The 18,230-nt window shown below is 36.5% G+C and overlaps 1 protein-coding gene across 7 annotated transcripts in view; it reads right to left on the bottom strand.

Annotated features, from left to right (window-relative positions):
• Positions 1–18,230, bottom strand: part of WNK2 (WNK lysine deficient protein kinase 2) — a 103,680-nt gene that overhangs the window by 26,658 nt on the left and 58,792 nt on the right. For 5 of the 7 annotated variants that reach the window (XR_009153544.1, XR_009153543.1, XM_058169958.1 and 2 more), the window contains exons 11-19: positions 17,817–17,999; positions 10,345–10,887; positions 7,234–7,542; positions 6,332–6,381; positions 4,187–4,352; positions 3,992–4,108; positions 3,263–3,430; positions 2,878–2,923; positions 1,788–1,904 (exon numbers count right to left, since the gene is read on the bottom strand). Coding sequence is in view for 5 of the 7 variants with exons in the window: in XM_058169958.1 (XP_058025941.1) it covers positions 1,788–1,904; positions 2,878–2,923; positions 3,263–3,430; positions 3,992–4,108; positions 4,187–4,352; positions 6,332–6,381; positions 7,234–7,542; positions 10,345–10,887; positions 17,817–17,999 (1,699 nt within the window). In the remaining 2 variants the exon portion in view is untranslated. The remainder of the gene's footprint in view (positions 1–1,787; positions 1,905–2,877; positions 2,924–3,262; positions 3,431–3,991; positions 4,109–4,186; positions 4,353–6,331; positions 6,382–7,233; positions 7,543–10,344; positions 10,888–17,816; positions 18,000–18,230) is intronic. The other 2 variants (XM_058169960.1, XM_058169962.1) reach the window with 2 other exon arrangements.

The raw sequence follows: 18,230 nt of genomic DNA, 5'->3' as shown, positions 1-18,230 counted from the left end.
AGTATTGATTGTTATTGTATTATTGCAGGAAGTAAGCTATTCCAAATAAAGCTGCCTTTTGCAATTGACTGACGATGATTTGTCAATGTTGATGGTGTCCAGGTAATGCTTTAGATGTTTTGGAATTGCACCCCAGGCACCTATTACTATTGGAACTGATCAGGGAGTCTTTGGTCATCTTCTTCCTCAGCTTCTTTTCTTTCATCCGTTCAGCATCTGATCTTAGCATGCCGATCTTATTTCCCAACCTGATCTTCCATTTTGGTGGGGCAGTGATCAATGCAAAAATATTTTTTAATGGAACTTTGTGGCAATACAATGATATTTTTTTAAAGGAGCTCTGCTAGAACTTGCTGTAGAGTTGTGTGGCCAGCCAGATGTTGATTTCTGTAGGTAGAATGGGAGGAACTTCTGATAGAAGTTAAATTTTGTGTGCACCCACTTTTTTTTTCCCCATAAAAAAAGTTTTATTTTTACAATCATGTCAAACAACTCATTCAATGTAAAGTTATATACAATTAGTCGGGCCTGCCCAGTCACCCCCCCCTTTTAACTCTCTTCCCTCTTCTACCTTCTTCTACTTTCCAGACCTTCCCCTCCTTCTCTTATCTACATCCTCTCCTCCCTCCACCCTACACCTTCCTTCTCCCTCTTCTACCCCTCTTCCTTCCTCTTCTCCTCTTTCCTACCTCCTTGGGCACCCACATTTTGCTCAACCCATAGTTTAAGAACTCCTATGCTTGGGGACAGCACTCAGCTTATTTTTATGTGGAACTGCATTCATCCTGAAAGCATACATCTTCATTTTGACAATATGACTCATACATGATAGCTGTAGCCAAAAGTATGGTGGTGTAATTGCAGCTGGTGCACCAGCTGCAATCCTTTATGAGCCAGATTCATACTTCAGTTACATCCTTGTTTTCACCCCTACAGTGTACTTCATGTGAAGCTCCCCTTGAAACACTGTAAAGATATGGAAGAAGGCAGATAGGTTGTTAACTTGGGATCTCATTATCCTTGCACTAGATCAAACTTGTATTATGCTGAGCATAATTTGTGTAATTGTGTTAATCTCTAAAATTTTGAAATTTTATTATCTGAAGATAATAAATTATCTGTCTCTTCCATTATGAGTTGTGAAGAATTTTCTCAAGAAGAAACCATTTGAAGATGTCTCTCTTTCCAAGGCAATTAGGAGAGGTCCTTCATCTGCAAATGTCCCAGGCATTACATTTTATCCCTAGTCTTTCTGTAACATCTTTTTCATGACACTTTTAATTTTTGATTACTTTCAACGTTGACTATAATTTATAATTTTTTTTGTACATTGTATATTAATTGCTGTTAGCCATACAGATGGTTCTTTACTTACAATGGCAATTGAGATCAGAATTGTATTAGCATCCACTTGAGAAGAAAAATGAAGCATGTATACATACTTGCATAAATCAATAAATGGGTTTGTACCGGGGTGAAATACTACCGGTTCGGACTGGTTCAGCTGAACTGGTAGTGATGGCGATGGGTGGTTTGGAGAACCGGTAGCGATGTCAGCCCAAGGCTCTGCCCACCCACCCGGTCATTACTTCCTGTTTTTTTTTTACCCTCTGCAGATGTGTAGGAGGGTTTCCGCATATCCATGTGTCGTGGTGCGTGCATTTCTGAACCAGTAGGGAAGGTAAGTAGATTTCACCTCTGGTTTGTACATATTTTTCCTTGTTTCCTTCCCCTTAAAAGTAGCTTGAAAATTATTTTTTTAAAAAATATCGAAACCTCACAGATACCTGGGGCGTCAGACTGCTTTGCACTTTGAGGCGCATGAGAAGAGAATTCTGGTACTTCAGCAGCTTGATTTTCCACAACAGGACAAATGATAAACCAACGTTTCCCAGTATGCAGAACTAAAGACAGGAAATATTAAAATAAAGAAACATTTGTACCAACAATTAGCCAAATGTCCATTATTGCATACTGTATTGTATTATATTGCATAATGTAATGTAATGTGATACTGTCAGCATTCCGAGTAACGCACTCATTGAAATCAGAACTCTGAGGCAGGTGGATTCCTCAAAAAACATGTTTATTGGATACATCATATCAGCACAGCCAGTGAAAACCAACTCTAAAAGGTCGCGCAGTTTTTCCCCTATTTAAAAGAGCAAAAGTTCCCCCTCCCAGATGTCACCGGTCACATTGTCCAATGAATATAGCTGGCAGGCTGGTTGGTCACTCCTCTCCTCCTTCAACAGCCACCAGTTAAGATGACCTTGGTTCCCACAGGAAAACATTTTTGTTTTGACGTTTAGCCGGTCTGTCTTTCCCCCCTCCCTTTCCCCTCTCATGGTTCGTGGCAACTATGAGGCAGCAAAAGATGGCTTCAGCCAGGTTCGCTTCAGAGTTGACAGATACCACATTTAAAAATAATGTCTGTTAATAAAACAAATGAAGATTAATGACCGAAGTTCATTCTGCAAAATTAATGCTTGAAGTCCAGTATGAGAGACAAATGTAAAGCTATTCATAGACTTATCCAAATTAAGTTTCACATTTTATTTTCTGCCAAGACTTGGCACAGAACAACGAAAAAACATCTCTGAAGAAATGCAGTGCCACAGAAAATTAGCGCGTTCAGTGCAATAACTATTGGCTGGCTGACTTTGACGCAATCTTAAAATATGTCATTAGTATAATTAAATATTAACTTACAGCAGCATTTGTCAATCTCAACAATTTTTAAGATGCATGAAATTTACTTCCTGTCTGGGAGAATTTGTGAAGTTGAAGTCCACACATCTTAAAGTTGTTGAGGTTGAGATACGCTGCCTTACAATGTTGGGTGATACACATGCATATTCAAAGAAACACTTTTACCATTCTGTTGGTAGATGGGCGTTCTTGCATGGGATTGGCGATTTTCCTATTTAAAATGAAAGAACAGTGTTACTAAAGCCTATCAAAGTTCTTCCATTTGGAATCTGCTCAAATTCATCACCAAAAAACCAATATTCTAGAATAAAAATAATTAAATGCTTCTTTGAATGCCAACTAATATAAGTAATGTGTTGGACCCACAAGTCTCATCATTCCAATCCATCCCAAACAGGCATGGTTTATTTCACTATGGATGAATGGGAGTTGTAATCCATAACTTCTGGAGGATATAAGTTAGTTATATTAAATAATTATTATTTGAAAAGTTTATTGTTAGAAACATTTAGTAGTTGAAACATTAACTATATTTATTTTATTTAAATACCTCACTGATTTCAAGCTTGTAGGTATCTTGTTGAGGGCTGACACCTTGATCAGAACTTCGTTCCCCTTCAGTATCTTCACTAAGCATATCTTCTGCTTTGTCAATAATTTCTTTTAGTTGCTCAATAAATATCTCTTTCTCAGTTGGTAGTATAAATTCATTTTCAACCTATATGAATACACAAAAAGTATTTTTTTTAAAAAATGCCATTTTTCTGTTTCTTCTACAGCCCTTTTACCTAATTGCTTATCCTTTTTAAAAAAAAAAAAAACCAGTATGAATTTTTACATGCAGAAAAACAAATTTTGTTTGTTAGTTCAATTAAACAGTAAATAACTGCTTCAGTATATAGAAGGCATTTCATAGAACATTCTTGCATCATGAAGTAATTCAATTGTTTTGATCTTATTAGAGACAATTAATTGAGATGACAGATTGTTATCAATAAATCAGAAGGCTACAATTGCATGGCAAATGTTCCAAATAACAAAGATTAAAAGTAGTGGTTCACTTATTGTTTATTCTATATTAATTGTTATTCTAAATTTATTCTCCTTTGCAGACTTACAAGAGCATTAGTCAGAAATTAATTTTACTTCAACAGCTAATTTCTAAAAGACTGGAAATATTATTGTTTTTAGCTATACAAATAGTACTGTCATTTGTGCAATTTTCGAAACTGAAATGTCAACATTATTTTAATATTCTTAAACCAAGAAAAGATCCTACCATATATGTAGCAATTTCCTCTGGAGCGTCACCATCTAAATCGAATTTAAAAGTGACCATCTTGTGATTGTGTGTTTCTAGTTGGCATTCCACCATCTTATCCCCTGTATTGCACACCTGTAAAAAGAGCCAATCATTGTATCTACATACAATAAAACTGATAGGTTAGAAACTAAGCAAAGGAAGGCGTCTTACATTTAAAATGGTAAGCTTGGGCCTGTTGGATTTTTCCTGGCGCGAACGAGCACGTGCTGATTTTTTATGTTTCTTTGAAGGTTTTCCTTCTTGTTTCCCACCTCCACTTGTTCCTTCAAAACTGTCACTCATCTCTTTACCAGAAGCAACATCAGGACTCATATAACTTTTGTGATAAAATGACAGAGGAGGAATTAAAAAAAGACAAAACATTACTACCATACAGACTTACTTTAAAAGTCCACAAAAGAACACAAACTAATCAGACGTTTATCAGCAAAGATTGACCTTATCCAACATCATAATAATGTTAGATATAAGAGAGGTTTTTAAGTAATTGTTTAATTTACACAATTTTACTATATACATGCAAGACTCTGGGAGTAATGGATTTTGTAAAATAACATACATATAATACAGTAAAATGTAATGGGCAGGAATTTAATCAAACTTCTACTGAAACCTCTAAATGTTAAGAATCTAAAAGAAACTGATTCAGTTTCTCCAGCATTCTAGAACTGTAGAAAAGAAAATAATTTGTCCCTATTTGAAATATCTTTGCTACCTTTCATAAAAGTGTTCTGAAAAAATGAACAGAGATGTTGTAGCCCATCCCTTTGTTCTTTGAAGGAACTACTACGCAAAATATAGTTTCAATGCTCTTAAGAGGTTGGCCTCAGTCTCTGATCCAACAATGGGAAGTTCTTCCTTAAATTGAAATGTTTCTCCTAAAGTTCCCACCAAGTTTCACCTACTCAGCTGTCTCTAGAATCGTTCGTGGAGAGAAAGCCTTTTCCTTCCATAAGAGATTTTTGATCTAGCTAAGCAATTCAACTGGTGGAATGGGGAAATACATGTTTATAGATTCTTCCTTTCTGCTATGAATCTCTGTTATGAATTCCAAAACATTTTTTTTAGAAATAGTGTCAGATTTTGTAGGCTTCCAGGCTGTCTGAAAAACAGCCTGGAAGCCTACAAAATTACTATTCCTTACTATTTCTTATTTCCCATGCAAAAAGGGATGTTCAGCCATGAAGGATGATAATTATGCAGTACATACTATTTTTAATTTGAAGAGGAAGTGATAGTATTATTATTATTATTATTATTTATTAAATTTTTATACTGCCCTTCTCCCGAAGGACTCAGGGCGGTGTACAGCCAACAATAAAACACAATAAATATACAATTAAAACCAACAATTAAAACCTAGCAAATTACAAAAGGCTGATAATTAAAAGTTTAAATTTAAAGTTATAAAAGATTTTTAAAAACCCAATAAAAACACAATTTAAGATTAAAACTATTAAAACATTATGCCAGTTAGACTCTAGTCCTTTCATTTCCAAAAAAGATCTAAGTCAAGCCCACCTTGAATTCTACTACTTTTATCTATTGCCAATTTGCTTTGATTGTTAGTAGTTCAGATTCTTGTAGAGAATGTTAGCATGCCATAAATCTGCATGCCATAAACCAGCCTTGGGTCCTGATTTCCTGCACTTCACAAATTTAAAACGATTCTCCCAAAAAAAAATTATGCAGAAAATTATAACTATAAGTATTCAGTCTTATAGTCAGATACTCTATATCCTTCAGTCTCAATTTTATGCATCCTAATATTTTTATGATGGAGTGGAGTAGAGTGTTGTAAAGGGACAAGAGGAAAAGAAAAAGATGATTCTTGAAAGCAGAGAGGACAATAATATGGTATTATGGTATTTATTCTCAAAATATTAACTCTTGATGAAGTAAAGCTGAGAACTATAACAAAGGTTCATGAAGACCTATAATTATTTAAAAGGTAGACATGAAGCAAAAAAGACCATCAGCAAAACTGAGTGACTTGATTGCAATAACTTGTGATGGGTATATTAAACCATGTTGAAAGACCTGAAGAATTAAGTTGGGGACCTGGGTAAACAGAACCCTATCCGTGTGGCTGCTAAAGTTAACACCAGCTTGATGGCACTTCATCATCACCATCACTACCAGAGCTTAGAAAAAAAGAGATATAGTTGCCATCCCAAAATGAGTATGCATTTTAGAAATTACTTAAGATGTTTTACTCTTTTACTAGATATTGATGTAATTTTGCAAGTGGTTTGAGAACTTTATGCCAGGTTAATAGACTAATAGAAAAAGTACCTTTCGCAGCTCTGTGACAGTGACTGCTGTTTTTCCAGTACTGCTTGCTCCTACATTATAAAGAATAAATAATTATTCAACCAAAAATTGTTACATTTTGAAGATTGATATCAGTGTATAGTCATTTTCACTTTATCAACAAACCAAGCCATTTTGAGCATTTGAAGAGTTTAGAATTAAGTACAGGCCAGGTTTATGCCAACAGTCCAAATTAACTTTTGGAGCAGAATTTCTCTGAGCAAATTACTAGATATATTGAACCTGAGACTATTTTCCCAATGAGAATTCTCATGTACTGTCCCTGGTACAAAATGTTAGGTGGCAATAATCGGAGAATCAGGTTTTAGTGAAAATCTAACAAAATTTCAGCCCTCTTCATAGATATAAATATCCATATACTGTTTCTTCCTAGCATTTTCCTGCAAGTGCAGAGACTACTTTTCTTTTGATCAATTGAGTGTTGATTCAGTGGTTACAACAGGAATTGCCCAACCAGCTTGTTGGTCAAGCCTGACATTGTGGGCTGAGTGATTGGCCCAAAGTCACCCAGCCAGTTTTTATGCCTAAATCAGGAGTAGAACTCAGTCTCCTGATTTCTAGCCTGGTGCCTTACTAGACCAAACTGGCTCTCGTGAGTGTCCATATACTACAGTGCATGTATCATTGTTATCTGGGAAAACTGAAACTCCAAGTCAACAAAAGTTAAGGGCAAGAAAAGATGTGGGGAAAAAACAAATACAGGAATTAAAAAATTAAGTGATTTCAAAGTACTCAAGTTTGCAGATAGTGAAGTAAGCAGAAAATAAAATGAGTTTGGAGGATGTACCTATGAAATTGGAATACATCTCTTTTAACTTGATTAATAATTTTTGTTATAGTTAGTAGCACTTGAAAACACATACCATCTCTTGAGGAGGTTCTGAAGCTACTGGGACAACTGGACATGTAGTTGGAACCTGCTGGCCAGGAAGCTGGTGACTGTCTGGCTGAGATTGCGGGTAAGCAGAACATTGAAGGGGCAATCCATGATCTGCCAACATTGCTGAATTAGTTGTGCCAAGATTGTTTTGTGAAAGTCCATCTGAAGCAATACAGGGCAGCATTGCTTCAGGCTGCAATTGCAATGGTGGTGATATAATGGCAGAAGCCTGCACTGGCAATGCAGGTATATGGGTTCCAATATCCACAGCGTACTGAGGATGTCCAATAATCTGTTCAAAAATATCAAATGTGTAATTAGTCTAAGTTCTATTAAAGACTCACTAGCTAAATCAACATTATTAAAAATAGTTCCTTGTTATAGTGCAATAAAATGGGAGGGAGGGAGGGAGGAAGAAAGGAAGGACTCCGCACTCTGCATACACAAACTATGATTTCATGGATGTGTGAAATGCAAGTAACTGGAATTTGGTCACCACAACAACTATCTATTATTAGGATCTGAATTTTTTTATCTCATTGGTGCAAGTTAATATCTTATAATGAACATGAGTTGGCACATCAAGTTTATAGACATACAGTTACATTATGAAGCTGAGCTATGAAACAAAATACGTTAGTGTATATTTAAATTACCTTAAATATCCATTAGGGTAAATTGAACTGAAGTAACTACTTGTTAGAGAATCTAAATAATTTGTATATAAAGGTTATATCCAAGAAGATTGGCTATCCAAGAGTGTCCAATTTACGTATAGTTTCATTTCAAGCCGTTATTTCAGTAAATTGAGGTAATATTTAAATCAAACTGAGTAAATGTGGATTGTAGGCTTTCTAGGCAACTGGATTTGTCACATCCAAAGGACTAATAATATCATTCACATCTTCACAGAATGCTAGGAACTCTTTAAGGAGTCTGTCCCTTGGATTTGTGCTTTTATGCAAAGAGATAGCTATTTGAGGGAACTTTAAATGTTTATCTGAGACCAAACAGAGCAATCCAATGCCATCTATTTCATAGTTATGATCGTGAATTGTGTCATGGTATTACCTGTACAATTAAACTTCAAATTAAACTAATCTTTCTGGCTTAATTAGTTTTTTGTATATGTTTAGAATATGTCAATAAACCTTTGCCATAAAGACTATATCTGTATCTATAAGATTACATTTTTATAAAAATGATAAATGAGATTTCTTTCATTTATCATTATGGAGATTTTTATTCTTGCTCAATCTATAGTTACTAAATCAAGCTTTACCTGAAGAGGAAACTGAAAAAGAGATGGGATATAGATACAAAAAGAGAAGGCAACAGCAGCAAAAGAAATAATAGAAGAAGAGGAAAATTACTTTTAGCTCTACATAAATTATTATTGTGCATATATTATATGTTAGCCAGTTCTGATTGCAGCGGGATATAAGTGTTATATATAAATGACATATTCTGCTAGAGAGAATTCTCTGAGGATGGACTCCAGCATGAGTCTGAAAGCTCGCAAGATTAAACTTCTGGTCCTGGTGACTGACCCAGATTAGATCCTGCAATATAAATTTGTCTGTTTTTCTGATTGATCGATCGATCTATGGCATCTATCTATCTATCTATCTATCTATCTATCTATCTATCTATCTATCATCCATCCATCCATCCATCCATCCATCCATCCATCCATCCATCTATCTATCTATCTATCTATCTATCTATCTATCTATCTATCATCCATCCATCTTCTATCCATCTATCATCTATCTATCTATCTATCATCTATCTCAATTTATCAGTTGTTATACCATATAGAGGAAATAGGACAAACATTTAGCGACTTGAATCATTTTATACGATACCAGCAAATTTCCATGATTTTTGTTGGGTGTGAAGTGAACAATTACAGTAATAGGAACCATCGACATAAGTTAAATGGAGACAGCTTGAATTTCCTTATTTTTCATCTTTTGGGGTAAGGTATAAAGTTTCTGTATAGATTTTCAATAACACCTCCAGATCCCATTTGATAACAAAACTTAACAGTCTGAATCAAAACTGATACAGGACATCCGTAAAAGATATCTGAAATACTTAAAGAACCACATTGGATGGTACAATTAATATGGAAGCCAGTGAGAATAAATATCATTGATTCATTGGAGATTAGACTAGGACCAGGTGAATACGAATTCTTCACAAACAATTTTTTGTACCAAATATGTGGCTGAAAATAAAGATGTAATAAAGTAAAGTTGGGTGTAGAGAACAATAGTTTGAGATGGAATGTTGTGGTTCTTAAGATGGTAGATGATAAATGATAAAATGCTATTGTTTCTTGTAACATTCCTGTTTAAAAGAAATATTCAATCTTTTTATAAATTATTTTTTTCTCAATCCATACTTGTCTTATGTTTCATTACATTACCTTATAATATTTTAGAAATATTTAAAATTAGAAGCTTCTATTCTCCTAAACTTGAAAAAATGTTCTCTCTCTCTTCCACACTCACATACACACTCCTACACACATACGGTATATAGATATATATATAAATATGTATCTTTAGCCATTGTTTAAATTTGTAATTGTGAGAAGGTATTTATTACCATTAAATATTTTTAAATTGTTCTAAAATTCTTCTTTGTAAAATAAATATCTACTTTTAAAGAAATCGGCATGCACTTAAGTTACGCTATTCTACAAACCTCGTTTACTTTCATTAAGAAATTATTATCATTTTATACTCTGACTGCAGTGACATATTGGAAAATACTAACTGTAACTGGAAATTAAAAGTGTTCTTCATTTCTAAGAAGAAATAATGTCACCTCCTGGGACAGAAATTTCCACTTAAGGCACCTTAAGCATTCTTTATCCTCTGACATTTCCTTTTTAAGCTGCCCTTCATATTTGGTGTTTCACTATTCTAATCCTTTCATTTTTAAGGATTTGGTTTCATTATCTCATCTTGATGGGCAAATTTCTCCCAAATTTCTTTTAAAATTTGAACTATCTACAGAGCTGACACTTGGAGAACTACTCCTATGATTTAAACCCATGAAAATCCAATGTCAAATAGATTACCTGATTATCAGCCCCAGAAGCAGACATAGCCTGTTCTGAAGGATGAATTATGCTTGGCTGAAGTGACTGTGGAAGTGAAGACAGCATCTGTTGCTGCTGTTGTGAAACTGCTTGCATATTCTGAGTGTGGAGGGGAGAAGACATAGCTTCGTTCTGCATTATCTGCTGGAGGGTAGCCTGGTACATTTGTTGTTGGGAGAGCTGGGCTGTTGCATGATGTGTTGGTAAAGCTGACACTCCCGGCAGAGGCATAGGAAGTAATGGTACTGGAGCAGCCGGCATATTTGGCACAATTGTTTGGCAGGGTAAGACCAAAGAAGCCACATTAGTATGAGGAAGGTTGACTGCTTGCATGGGGAGGGCAGGGGAATTTGATGACAGTGGCAGAGCTGAGTTCACAGGTATTATCACAGCTGAAGGAAAATATTGAGAAGGAGCAGGGTTGGGGGGCATATTTGCAGCAGGTATATCGGACAGGTTTGAAGGATGACTGTCAAGTCCTGCCAGAGGGGTGACTGCAGGAATGATGGGAAACTGAGGAATCTGGAAGAAAATATAATATTATATAAATTGCATGAGAATTCCCAGATGACATTAAATCAATTCATTTGCTTTAGATTAATAAAATGATTCCTCTTTTTAAGCAACCCAGAGTATTTGGAGTTGGGTAGTGCCTAAATTGTATCAATCAATAAAATGAAAAGTGATTTCCATTCATTTTTTCATGAGTGTAAATTGTTCCAGAGTAAGTGCAGGATAAGCTTTCAAAGCAACTGCATGTTAACAGACCAATCCAAAATTAATACAAAGGAAATATATAAAGCATGCAGCAACCTATTAATAATTACTCATTGCATGTCTAGAAACATTTTAGGCAAATATCTGGCATGCACTAATAGTATCCGATTTCGTACGCATGGAGCCTCTGTCTGTACTCACTTCAGTAGAGTGTTATGTCCTTATGTAGCTGTTCTCTCAACTGAAACTCTCAACTAATAAGCTACCCCATGCATATATATATTGCACCCCATATACCCCATATATATAGTAAGATACTAGGTTGCATGCAATATTGCATCCAACCAAGTATCTTCCTCCTAAATTGAACTCATGTGATGATTTTGAATAATGTCTTGCTGGGCTAATAAATGGTAAAATTCAGCAATATTCAGAATGCAGATTAAGTGTGCATTAGAATTAGTGCAAAAAAATCCCCAATGCAAATGATATGATGCTGCAGGAAGTAAGGATCAAGAGTAGGTAAGAACAACTTTATTATGTCTGTAAAATTTACTATTTACTAAATCTGCACTACTATTAATCTTTTCATCGTTCCCATCACCAATCTCTTTCCACTTATGACTGTATGACTGTAACTTTGTTGCTGGCAATCCTTATGATTTATATTGATATATTGAGCATCATTTGTGTTGTAAATGTTGTACCTTGATGAACGTATCTTTTCTTTTATGTACACTGAGAGCATATGCACCAAGACAAATTCCTTGTGTGTCCAATCACACTTGGCCAATAAAAAATTCTATTCTATTCTATTCTATTCTATTCTATTCTATTCTATTCTATTCTATTCTATTCTATTTGAAAAAAAGAGCAATACAGGGAATGTATGAACTTAGCAAGCATAATAAATGAGATTCAAGTGGGAGGAGCATATTAAAAATGATAAACTGGACTACATTATCAAAAAGTAAGAACAAGCATTTAAATAATTCCAATTATTTAAAGCAGGATAGCAGCTGTAAGTGTATATAAATGATGCTATTCACAATACAATTAAGTAAACATAACAACATTCAACGTTATACAACTTTGACAAAACCATTATTTAATATAACATTCATCGATATCATCTTATAGCTTTGATTTGAGATATTAGTTTCACTCATTATAACTATACAAAATAATTTGCATACTCATTTTTACTTCATCATTAAAAATAAGGCTAATCTTCTATTATTAAGACAGTGGGATTTAAAAGTGGATTATTCTGCAATAAAGTTACAGGGATAATTAAAATGCATTTGTACTAGATTCATTTAACTGAGTTCTTGGAACTACACCATATCACAGATCAGCTTTTTCGAACCTGGTCCTTTTGTTCAATGCAATCATAGTTGGAGCTTGTATCTGTCCATATACTCCAACACTTTGTATCTGTAGTTGCCTAATAGTTACAGTAAGGTGTCAAAACACAGAGAGCATCACATATTATTGAGGTTTCTGGGAGGTCGCATTTGGGCAAATGTGGTTACACAATTACAGGGAGATCAAAGTACAAAGAAACATTTCCCCCCCAGAAAGCTACAAAGCTACAGCTGGAAAGAAAAAGAGGAATCATTTGCACTAAGGGTAAAGTCTGGAGAGAAAAGGGAATGGAAAAATGGAAAAAGCAATCTCTGGATTAATTTTGATTTTATTGTATTCTGAAGACCTTAATCAGGACTCACTTTTGGAGTTATTTAGACAACTTTGACAGGTACTGGGATCAGGAATAATTGAATCTATTTTTTTTTTGTATGATATCATCTCTATAATGCCTTGGTAAGCCCACACTACCAATATTCAATCCAGCTTTCGTCGTCACAATGTAAAAAAGAAGTTTAAAGTCTAGAATAAAAGGTAAAAGGTAAAGGTTCCCCTCGCACTTACGTGCTAGTCGTTGCCGACTCTAGGGGGCAGTGCTCATCTCCGTTTCAAAGCCGAAGAGCCAGCGCTGTCCGAAGACATCTCTGTGGTCATGTGGCCGGCATGACTCAATGCCAAAGGCGCACGGAACGCTGTTACCTTCCCACCAAAGGTGGTCCCTATTTTTTCTACTTGCATTTTTACGTGCTTTCGAACTGCTAGGTTGGCAGAAGCTGGGACTAGTAACGGGAGCTTACCCCGTTACACAGCAGTACTAGGGATTCAAACCACCGAACTGCTGACCTTTCAATCGACAAACTCAGCTGTCTTAGTCCCTGAGCCACCACATCCCTAAAGTCTAGAATAGGGGTCTTCAACCCCTGGTCCATGGACTGGCAGTGATCCGCAGCACGCCAAAAACTGGGCCATGCAAACAAGGGAAGCCCCATCCATGGGATGCAGGCAGCACATGAAACTACGGAACTGGTCCCTAGTGGCCAAAAGGTTGGGAAGCCACTGCTCTAGAAAGAAGAAGAGCAACAAAGATGATTAGGGGACTGGAGGCTAAAATATATGGAGAATGAATTCAGGAATTGGGTATGTCTAGTTTAATGAAAAGAAGGACTCAGGATGACATGATAACAGTGTTCTGATATCTAAGGCATTGCCACAAAGAAGTGGGGGGGTCAACCTATTCTCCAAAGCACCTAAGGGCAGGACAAGAAGCAATGGGTAGAAACTAATCAAGGAGAGAAGCAACCTAGAACTAAGGAGAAATTTCCTGACAGTTAAAACAATTAATCAGTGGAACAATTTGCCTCCCAAAGTTGTGAATGCTCCAACACTGGAAGTTTTTAAGAAGAGATTGGACATCTATTTGTCTGAAATGTTATAGGGTTTCCTGCCTGAGCAGGGGGTTGGACTAGAAGACCTTCAAGATCCCTTCCAACTCTGTTATTCTATTATCTTGGGGTTGTCAATCTGGGCTATTCTTATTATATAAAAGGACTTAAGAAATAGGGATTGCAGAAGAAGAATCTCACATTCTGCTTTATATCTTATTATCTATCTGATACCAGATTGCACTAGAAGTCTATAATTAAACTGTTATAGACCCATCTGCCATCTATTGTTTTTCCTGAAAACCAAACAAGTAGAATTAAAACTGGAATAAATAGTAGAGGAAAATACATTAAAAACAGAAGACTGAAGAAATAAGATAAAAGTGTGAAGAAACCTAAAAATACATCAGATGGCAAGGTTCTTTAGGAAATTGTGTCAACTGAAATGGGCTAGTGGAGTTCTATTTCCTTACACCAAGTAGCAGAGGACACATAGGAAAATCAAAACCATCAAAAAGAAAAGAAATGATTCCTGGCTTTCTAAATGGCAAAGAAGCGGGGTGGGGGGGGGAGAGCACTTTTCCAGAATGAGAAAAAGGGGTAGTGTGTTTAGCACCATCTGATCCAGTTAGGGGAGAGCCAAGCAAGGATGGAAGGGAAAAGAACTGGGTTGAAGAGGATTTGAAGAATGTAAAGCTTGAAAATGTGTGATCACATTGGGTGCAGCTGCCAGGTATTGTAATTGATAACTAATGGTGGAGAGATGGCTATTTTGCACAGTTGGGAAGTATGAGGCTAATTAGCTGAGGCAGTGGTGAAATTCAATTTTTTTTCATGATTGGTTCTGTGGGTGTGGCTTGGTGGGCACGGTGTGGCTTGGTGGGTGTGGCTTGGTGGGCGTGACAGGGGAAGGATACTGCAAAATCTCCATTTCCACCCCAGTCCAGGGGAAGGATACCGCAAAATCCCCATTCCCTCCCCACACCTGGGGGAAGGATATTGGAAAATCTCCATTCCCACCCCACTCTGGGACCAGAGAAACTCTGGCTAAGGAGGTTGAGAAACTCTGGCTAAGGGGGACAGAGATAGGGGGAGAAAATCAGTAGGCCCATGTAGGGGAAAGTATAAAAGAAGATTGGAGGTGGGGAAAGAGACACTCCAGGAGAAAAAGGATAGAAAATTTGTACTTCCATGCCAAAATCATGACACATGAGCCAAACAACTGCATGACTGGGCATTGTAGGCTCATGCTGATTGTCTTAAATGTCAGTCGACAATAAACTTAGCCTCATATACGATTTAATTGTGGATGAGGAAGAAAATTCAGTGTGCCACTGAAGAAGAAAAATCAACACTGCTTTAAGAGATGCTCATCCATCCACTCCTCCAAAGGCCTGGATCAGATCCAATGGAAAATTCTTTTTCCAATCTCTCCTCCTTTAGGAAGGTTGTGGAAAAAGTGATGGGGCTGCAGTTACAGAGAACCCAGATTATCTCAAGTAATGTCAGGCCAGATTCAGGGTCAGCAGGAATCAAAAAACACATTGGTTGCTGTCAGGGATGACCTGAGCTGGGATGTGGATGGAGCAAATGCAACTGTCATTGTTTCCCTAGATCTTTTAACAGCCCTTGATATTGGACAAGATTCATCTGGGCAGGATATGAGCGTCAGAATTGTGATGATAGATGGGGAAAGGTCTGACTCTCAGCTGCATCATTATGGGCTGCTACAGTGCTCAGCCCTCTCCCCTCTCCTGTTCAACATCTACCTAAATCCACTAAGAAATATCACATCAATTTGGATAATATGATACAAAGTTGCACATCTTCCACTGAGAAAAATAGATGAGGCAGATGCCATGACCTGGTTTTGTGAGGATGTGGGTAAGATAACCTTTTCTCAGTTTCAGCTGGTGTTCCACCTGTACACTTAGCTGGCATTAAAACGCATGGTGGACAGTGATTCCTGCATTTGTTGCATCTCATTTAGATGACTAAAAGCTATTTTACGTGGGACTGCGTTTGAAGGCCACTTCAGCATTTTTAATGCTTGTGGATTTTTAGTCTTGATATTGCCATTGGATATTGTTGCCGCATTGGTTATGAGCATGTTACTGAGTGCAATTTAAACTGCTAGGTTTAATGACTTGGGGCTGGGTTTTTAAAAGAATGCTTTTCCTGATCAAATTTACCTGTCTGCCCTGGACAGTCTGAGAATATCTACTTGGGTATTCCAACCTGCCAGAAGTTAAGATAGGAAGAGACCTAAAGGTAGATTTCTCTGTAAAGGCTCACCTTATACAGAATCACTTACCTTCCAAGGCAGGTATGAGGCAGGTCTTAAGGCCACCCAGAAAGATAATGATGCTGGGGTCATTTTTATTATATGTTAAAATTCCCTTTTTACAACCCTGTAATCCCTTAATTCAGGTTAGAGTTAAGATGACTGGATGGAGCTGAGCATTTACTGGCTGGATGCCCTTCCTGATGCCTAAGTGGAATTCGCAGCAGGTATTTTTTTTTCTTTGTGCCCTAGGAGAGAAACATCTGCCACTACCTAGGATTGAACTGTCAACTTTCCAAGTGGGAGGCGAGCGCCTTCACCATTAGGTCATAATGCCATTCATATTTTTATTATATTGTTATCATTACTATTATTACATGATAATAATTCAGCCAGTTTGGTATGTGATTAAGGCACCAGGCTAGAAATGAGGCAACTGAGAGTTCTGGTCCTGCCTTAGGCATAAAGCCAGCTGGAGTCACTCTCTCCTAACTCTAAGAAGGAAGGCTATGGCAAACCACTTCTCAGAAACCTTGCCAAGAAAACTGGAGGGACTTAACCAGGTAGCCTCTGAGAATTGGACATGATTCAACGGGAAAAAAATGTATTACTGTAGTTATTACCTAGAATCCAATTTAATTTAGTTGCTATTCATATTTCATAAACAATTTTTGTCATGAGACTGTGAGGCATTTTGGAAATATAGTCAAAACAGATTTCATAGAATTTTTTTATTGCATGAGAATTTGTTTTTAAAAATGTGATAATCACCCGAATAAATGAATAAACTGCACTCCATGCAAATTGTGTGAAGATTCTGACAATGATTATAGTGCTAAATAAATAGCTGTGGTCTAGTTCAAATGAAATACTAGACCACTCATTTCACAATTTAACAATATGTTGAATGAGCTTATGCTTTTGTACTCAAATTATGATTTGAACCAAAGCTTGAAGTTTTCAATATCTTAAAACATTCATTTTTTGTTTATATAAACACTAATTATACACACAGAGAAATTTGCCATCTATCCACTTTATGTAGGTAGGGCATGTTCTTTCCCCCTTTTAAATTAAAATTTTTCTTTTTCCATTTGTCATTTTTAAAAGTCTTCATCAAATTACTATTACTATGTAAATGACACAGTTCTCATATTCATATAGCTGTCCTTTTCGTGCCAATATGAGGAAGTGACATATTAAATACTGACGTAGGCTTCCACGGCTGGCATCAAAGGAGGAGTGATGAATGGTCATGATCTAGTTTATTTTGTTCTAGCATTTCGTCAGCAGCTATGGCTAGCATCTTCAGAGACTCTTTTGTGGTGTACCTCTTAGAACCGAGGCTGATTGGGTTCATGTATCTGAACCTAGCAAGCTGCTCTCTTGGTGGTCCACATTATGGAAACGGAAGTTATGGAAGCCCAAGAAAATTGGTTCTTGATTGGTTGCTCATCTCATTGGTCCATTGTGAAAAAATTCCAAGAGCTGGGCTGCTTTGAGCTTGTTTAACTCTTTTGAATTTCTTATTTTATTTTTGAATTTATTATGATAATAGGTAATAAATAACTAGATTTTTTTTTATAATTCAATGTTACAACAAAAGCCAATTGATCTATGAAAATATTTCCATGTTTCTAGCAATATGAAGTCTCCATACCAAAATGAGGAAAACTTACCGTGCGCTACAAAGGACTTACTTGAGTAGGTGGAACTGATTGCACAGGGGGGACCTGCAGAGGTGCCAGTGGTGTACTGGTAGCTGCCATATGAGAACTGGGCGTTTGAAACTGGGACAACAGGTGAGGTGCAGATTGCTGTACTGGGCACACAGGCTGGTTGCTGAGAACTTGCTGTAAAGGGGTTGAGCTTGAGATGGATTGCTGATGAATTAAAAAAAGATCATATAAGTTTTTGAAGTGCTATCAGCATGGATTGGAGAAGCAGTCATAGGCAAACAACAAACAAGCAACAAACCTAGTTTTTAAAAATACAGTTAATAGATTGAAAATCTACAAAATGAACAGTCTGAAGCCATGGTGAGAGGTTAAAGAAAGGAAGTACAGTATATGCATGCAATTCCATTTTTATGCTATATTCTGAAAAGATATCGG

Source organism: Ahaetulla prasina, chromosome 2, assembly GCF_028640845.1.
Source record: "Ahaetulla prasina isolate Xishuangbanna chromosome 2, ASM2864084v1, whole genome shotgun sequence".
Lineage (NCBI taxonomy): Eukaryota > Metazoa > Chordata > Lepidosauria > Squamata > Colubridae > Ahaetulla > Ahaetulla prasina.
Note: the sequence above shows the minus strand (reverse complement) of the source record. Positions and strands in the feature narration are given on the sequence as shown.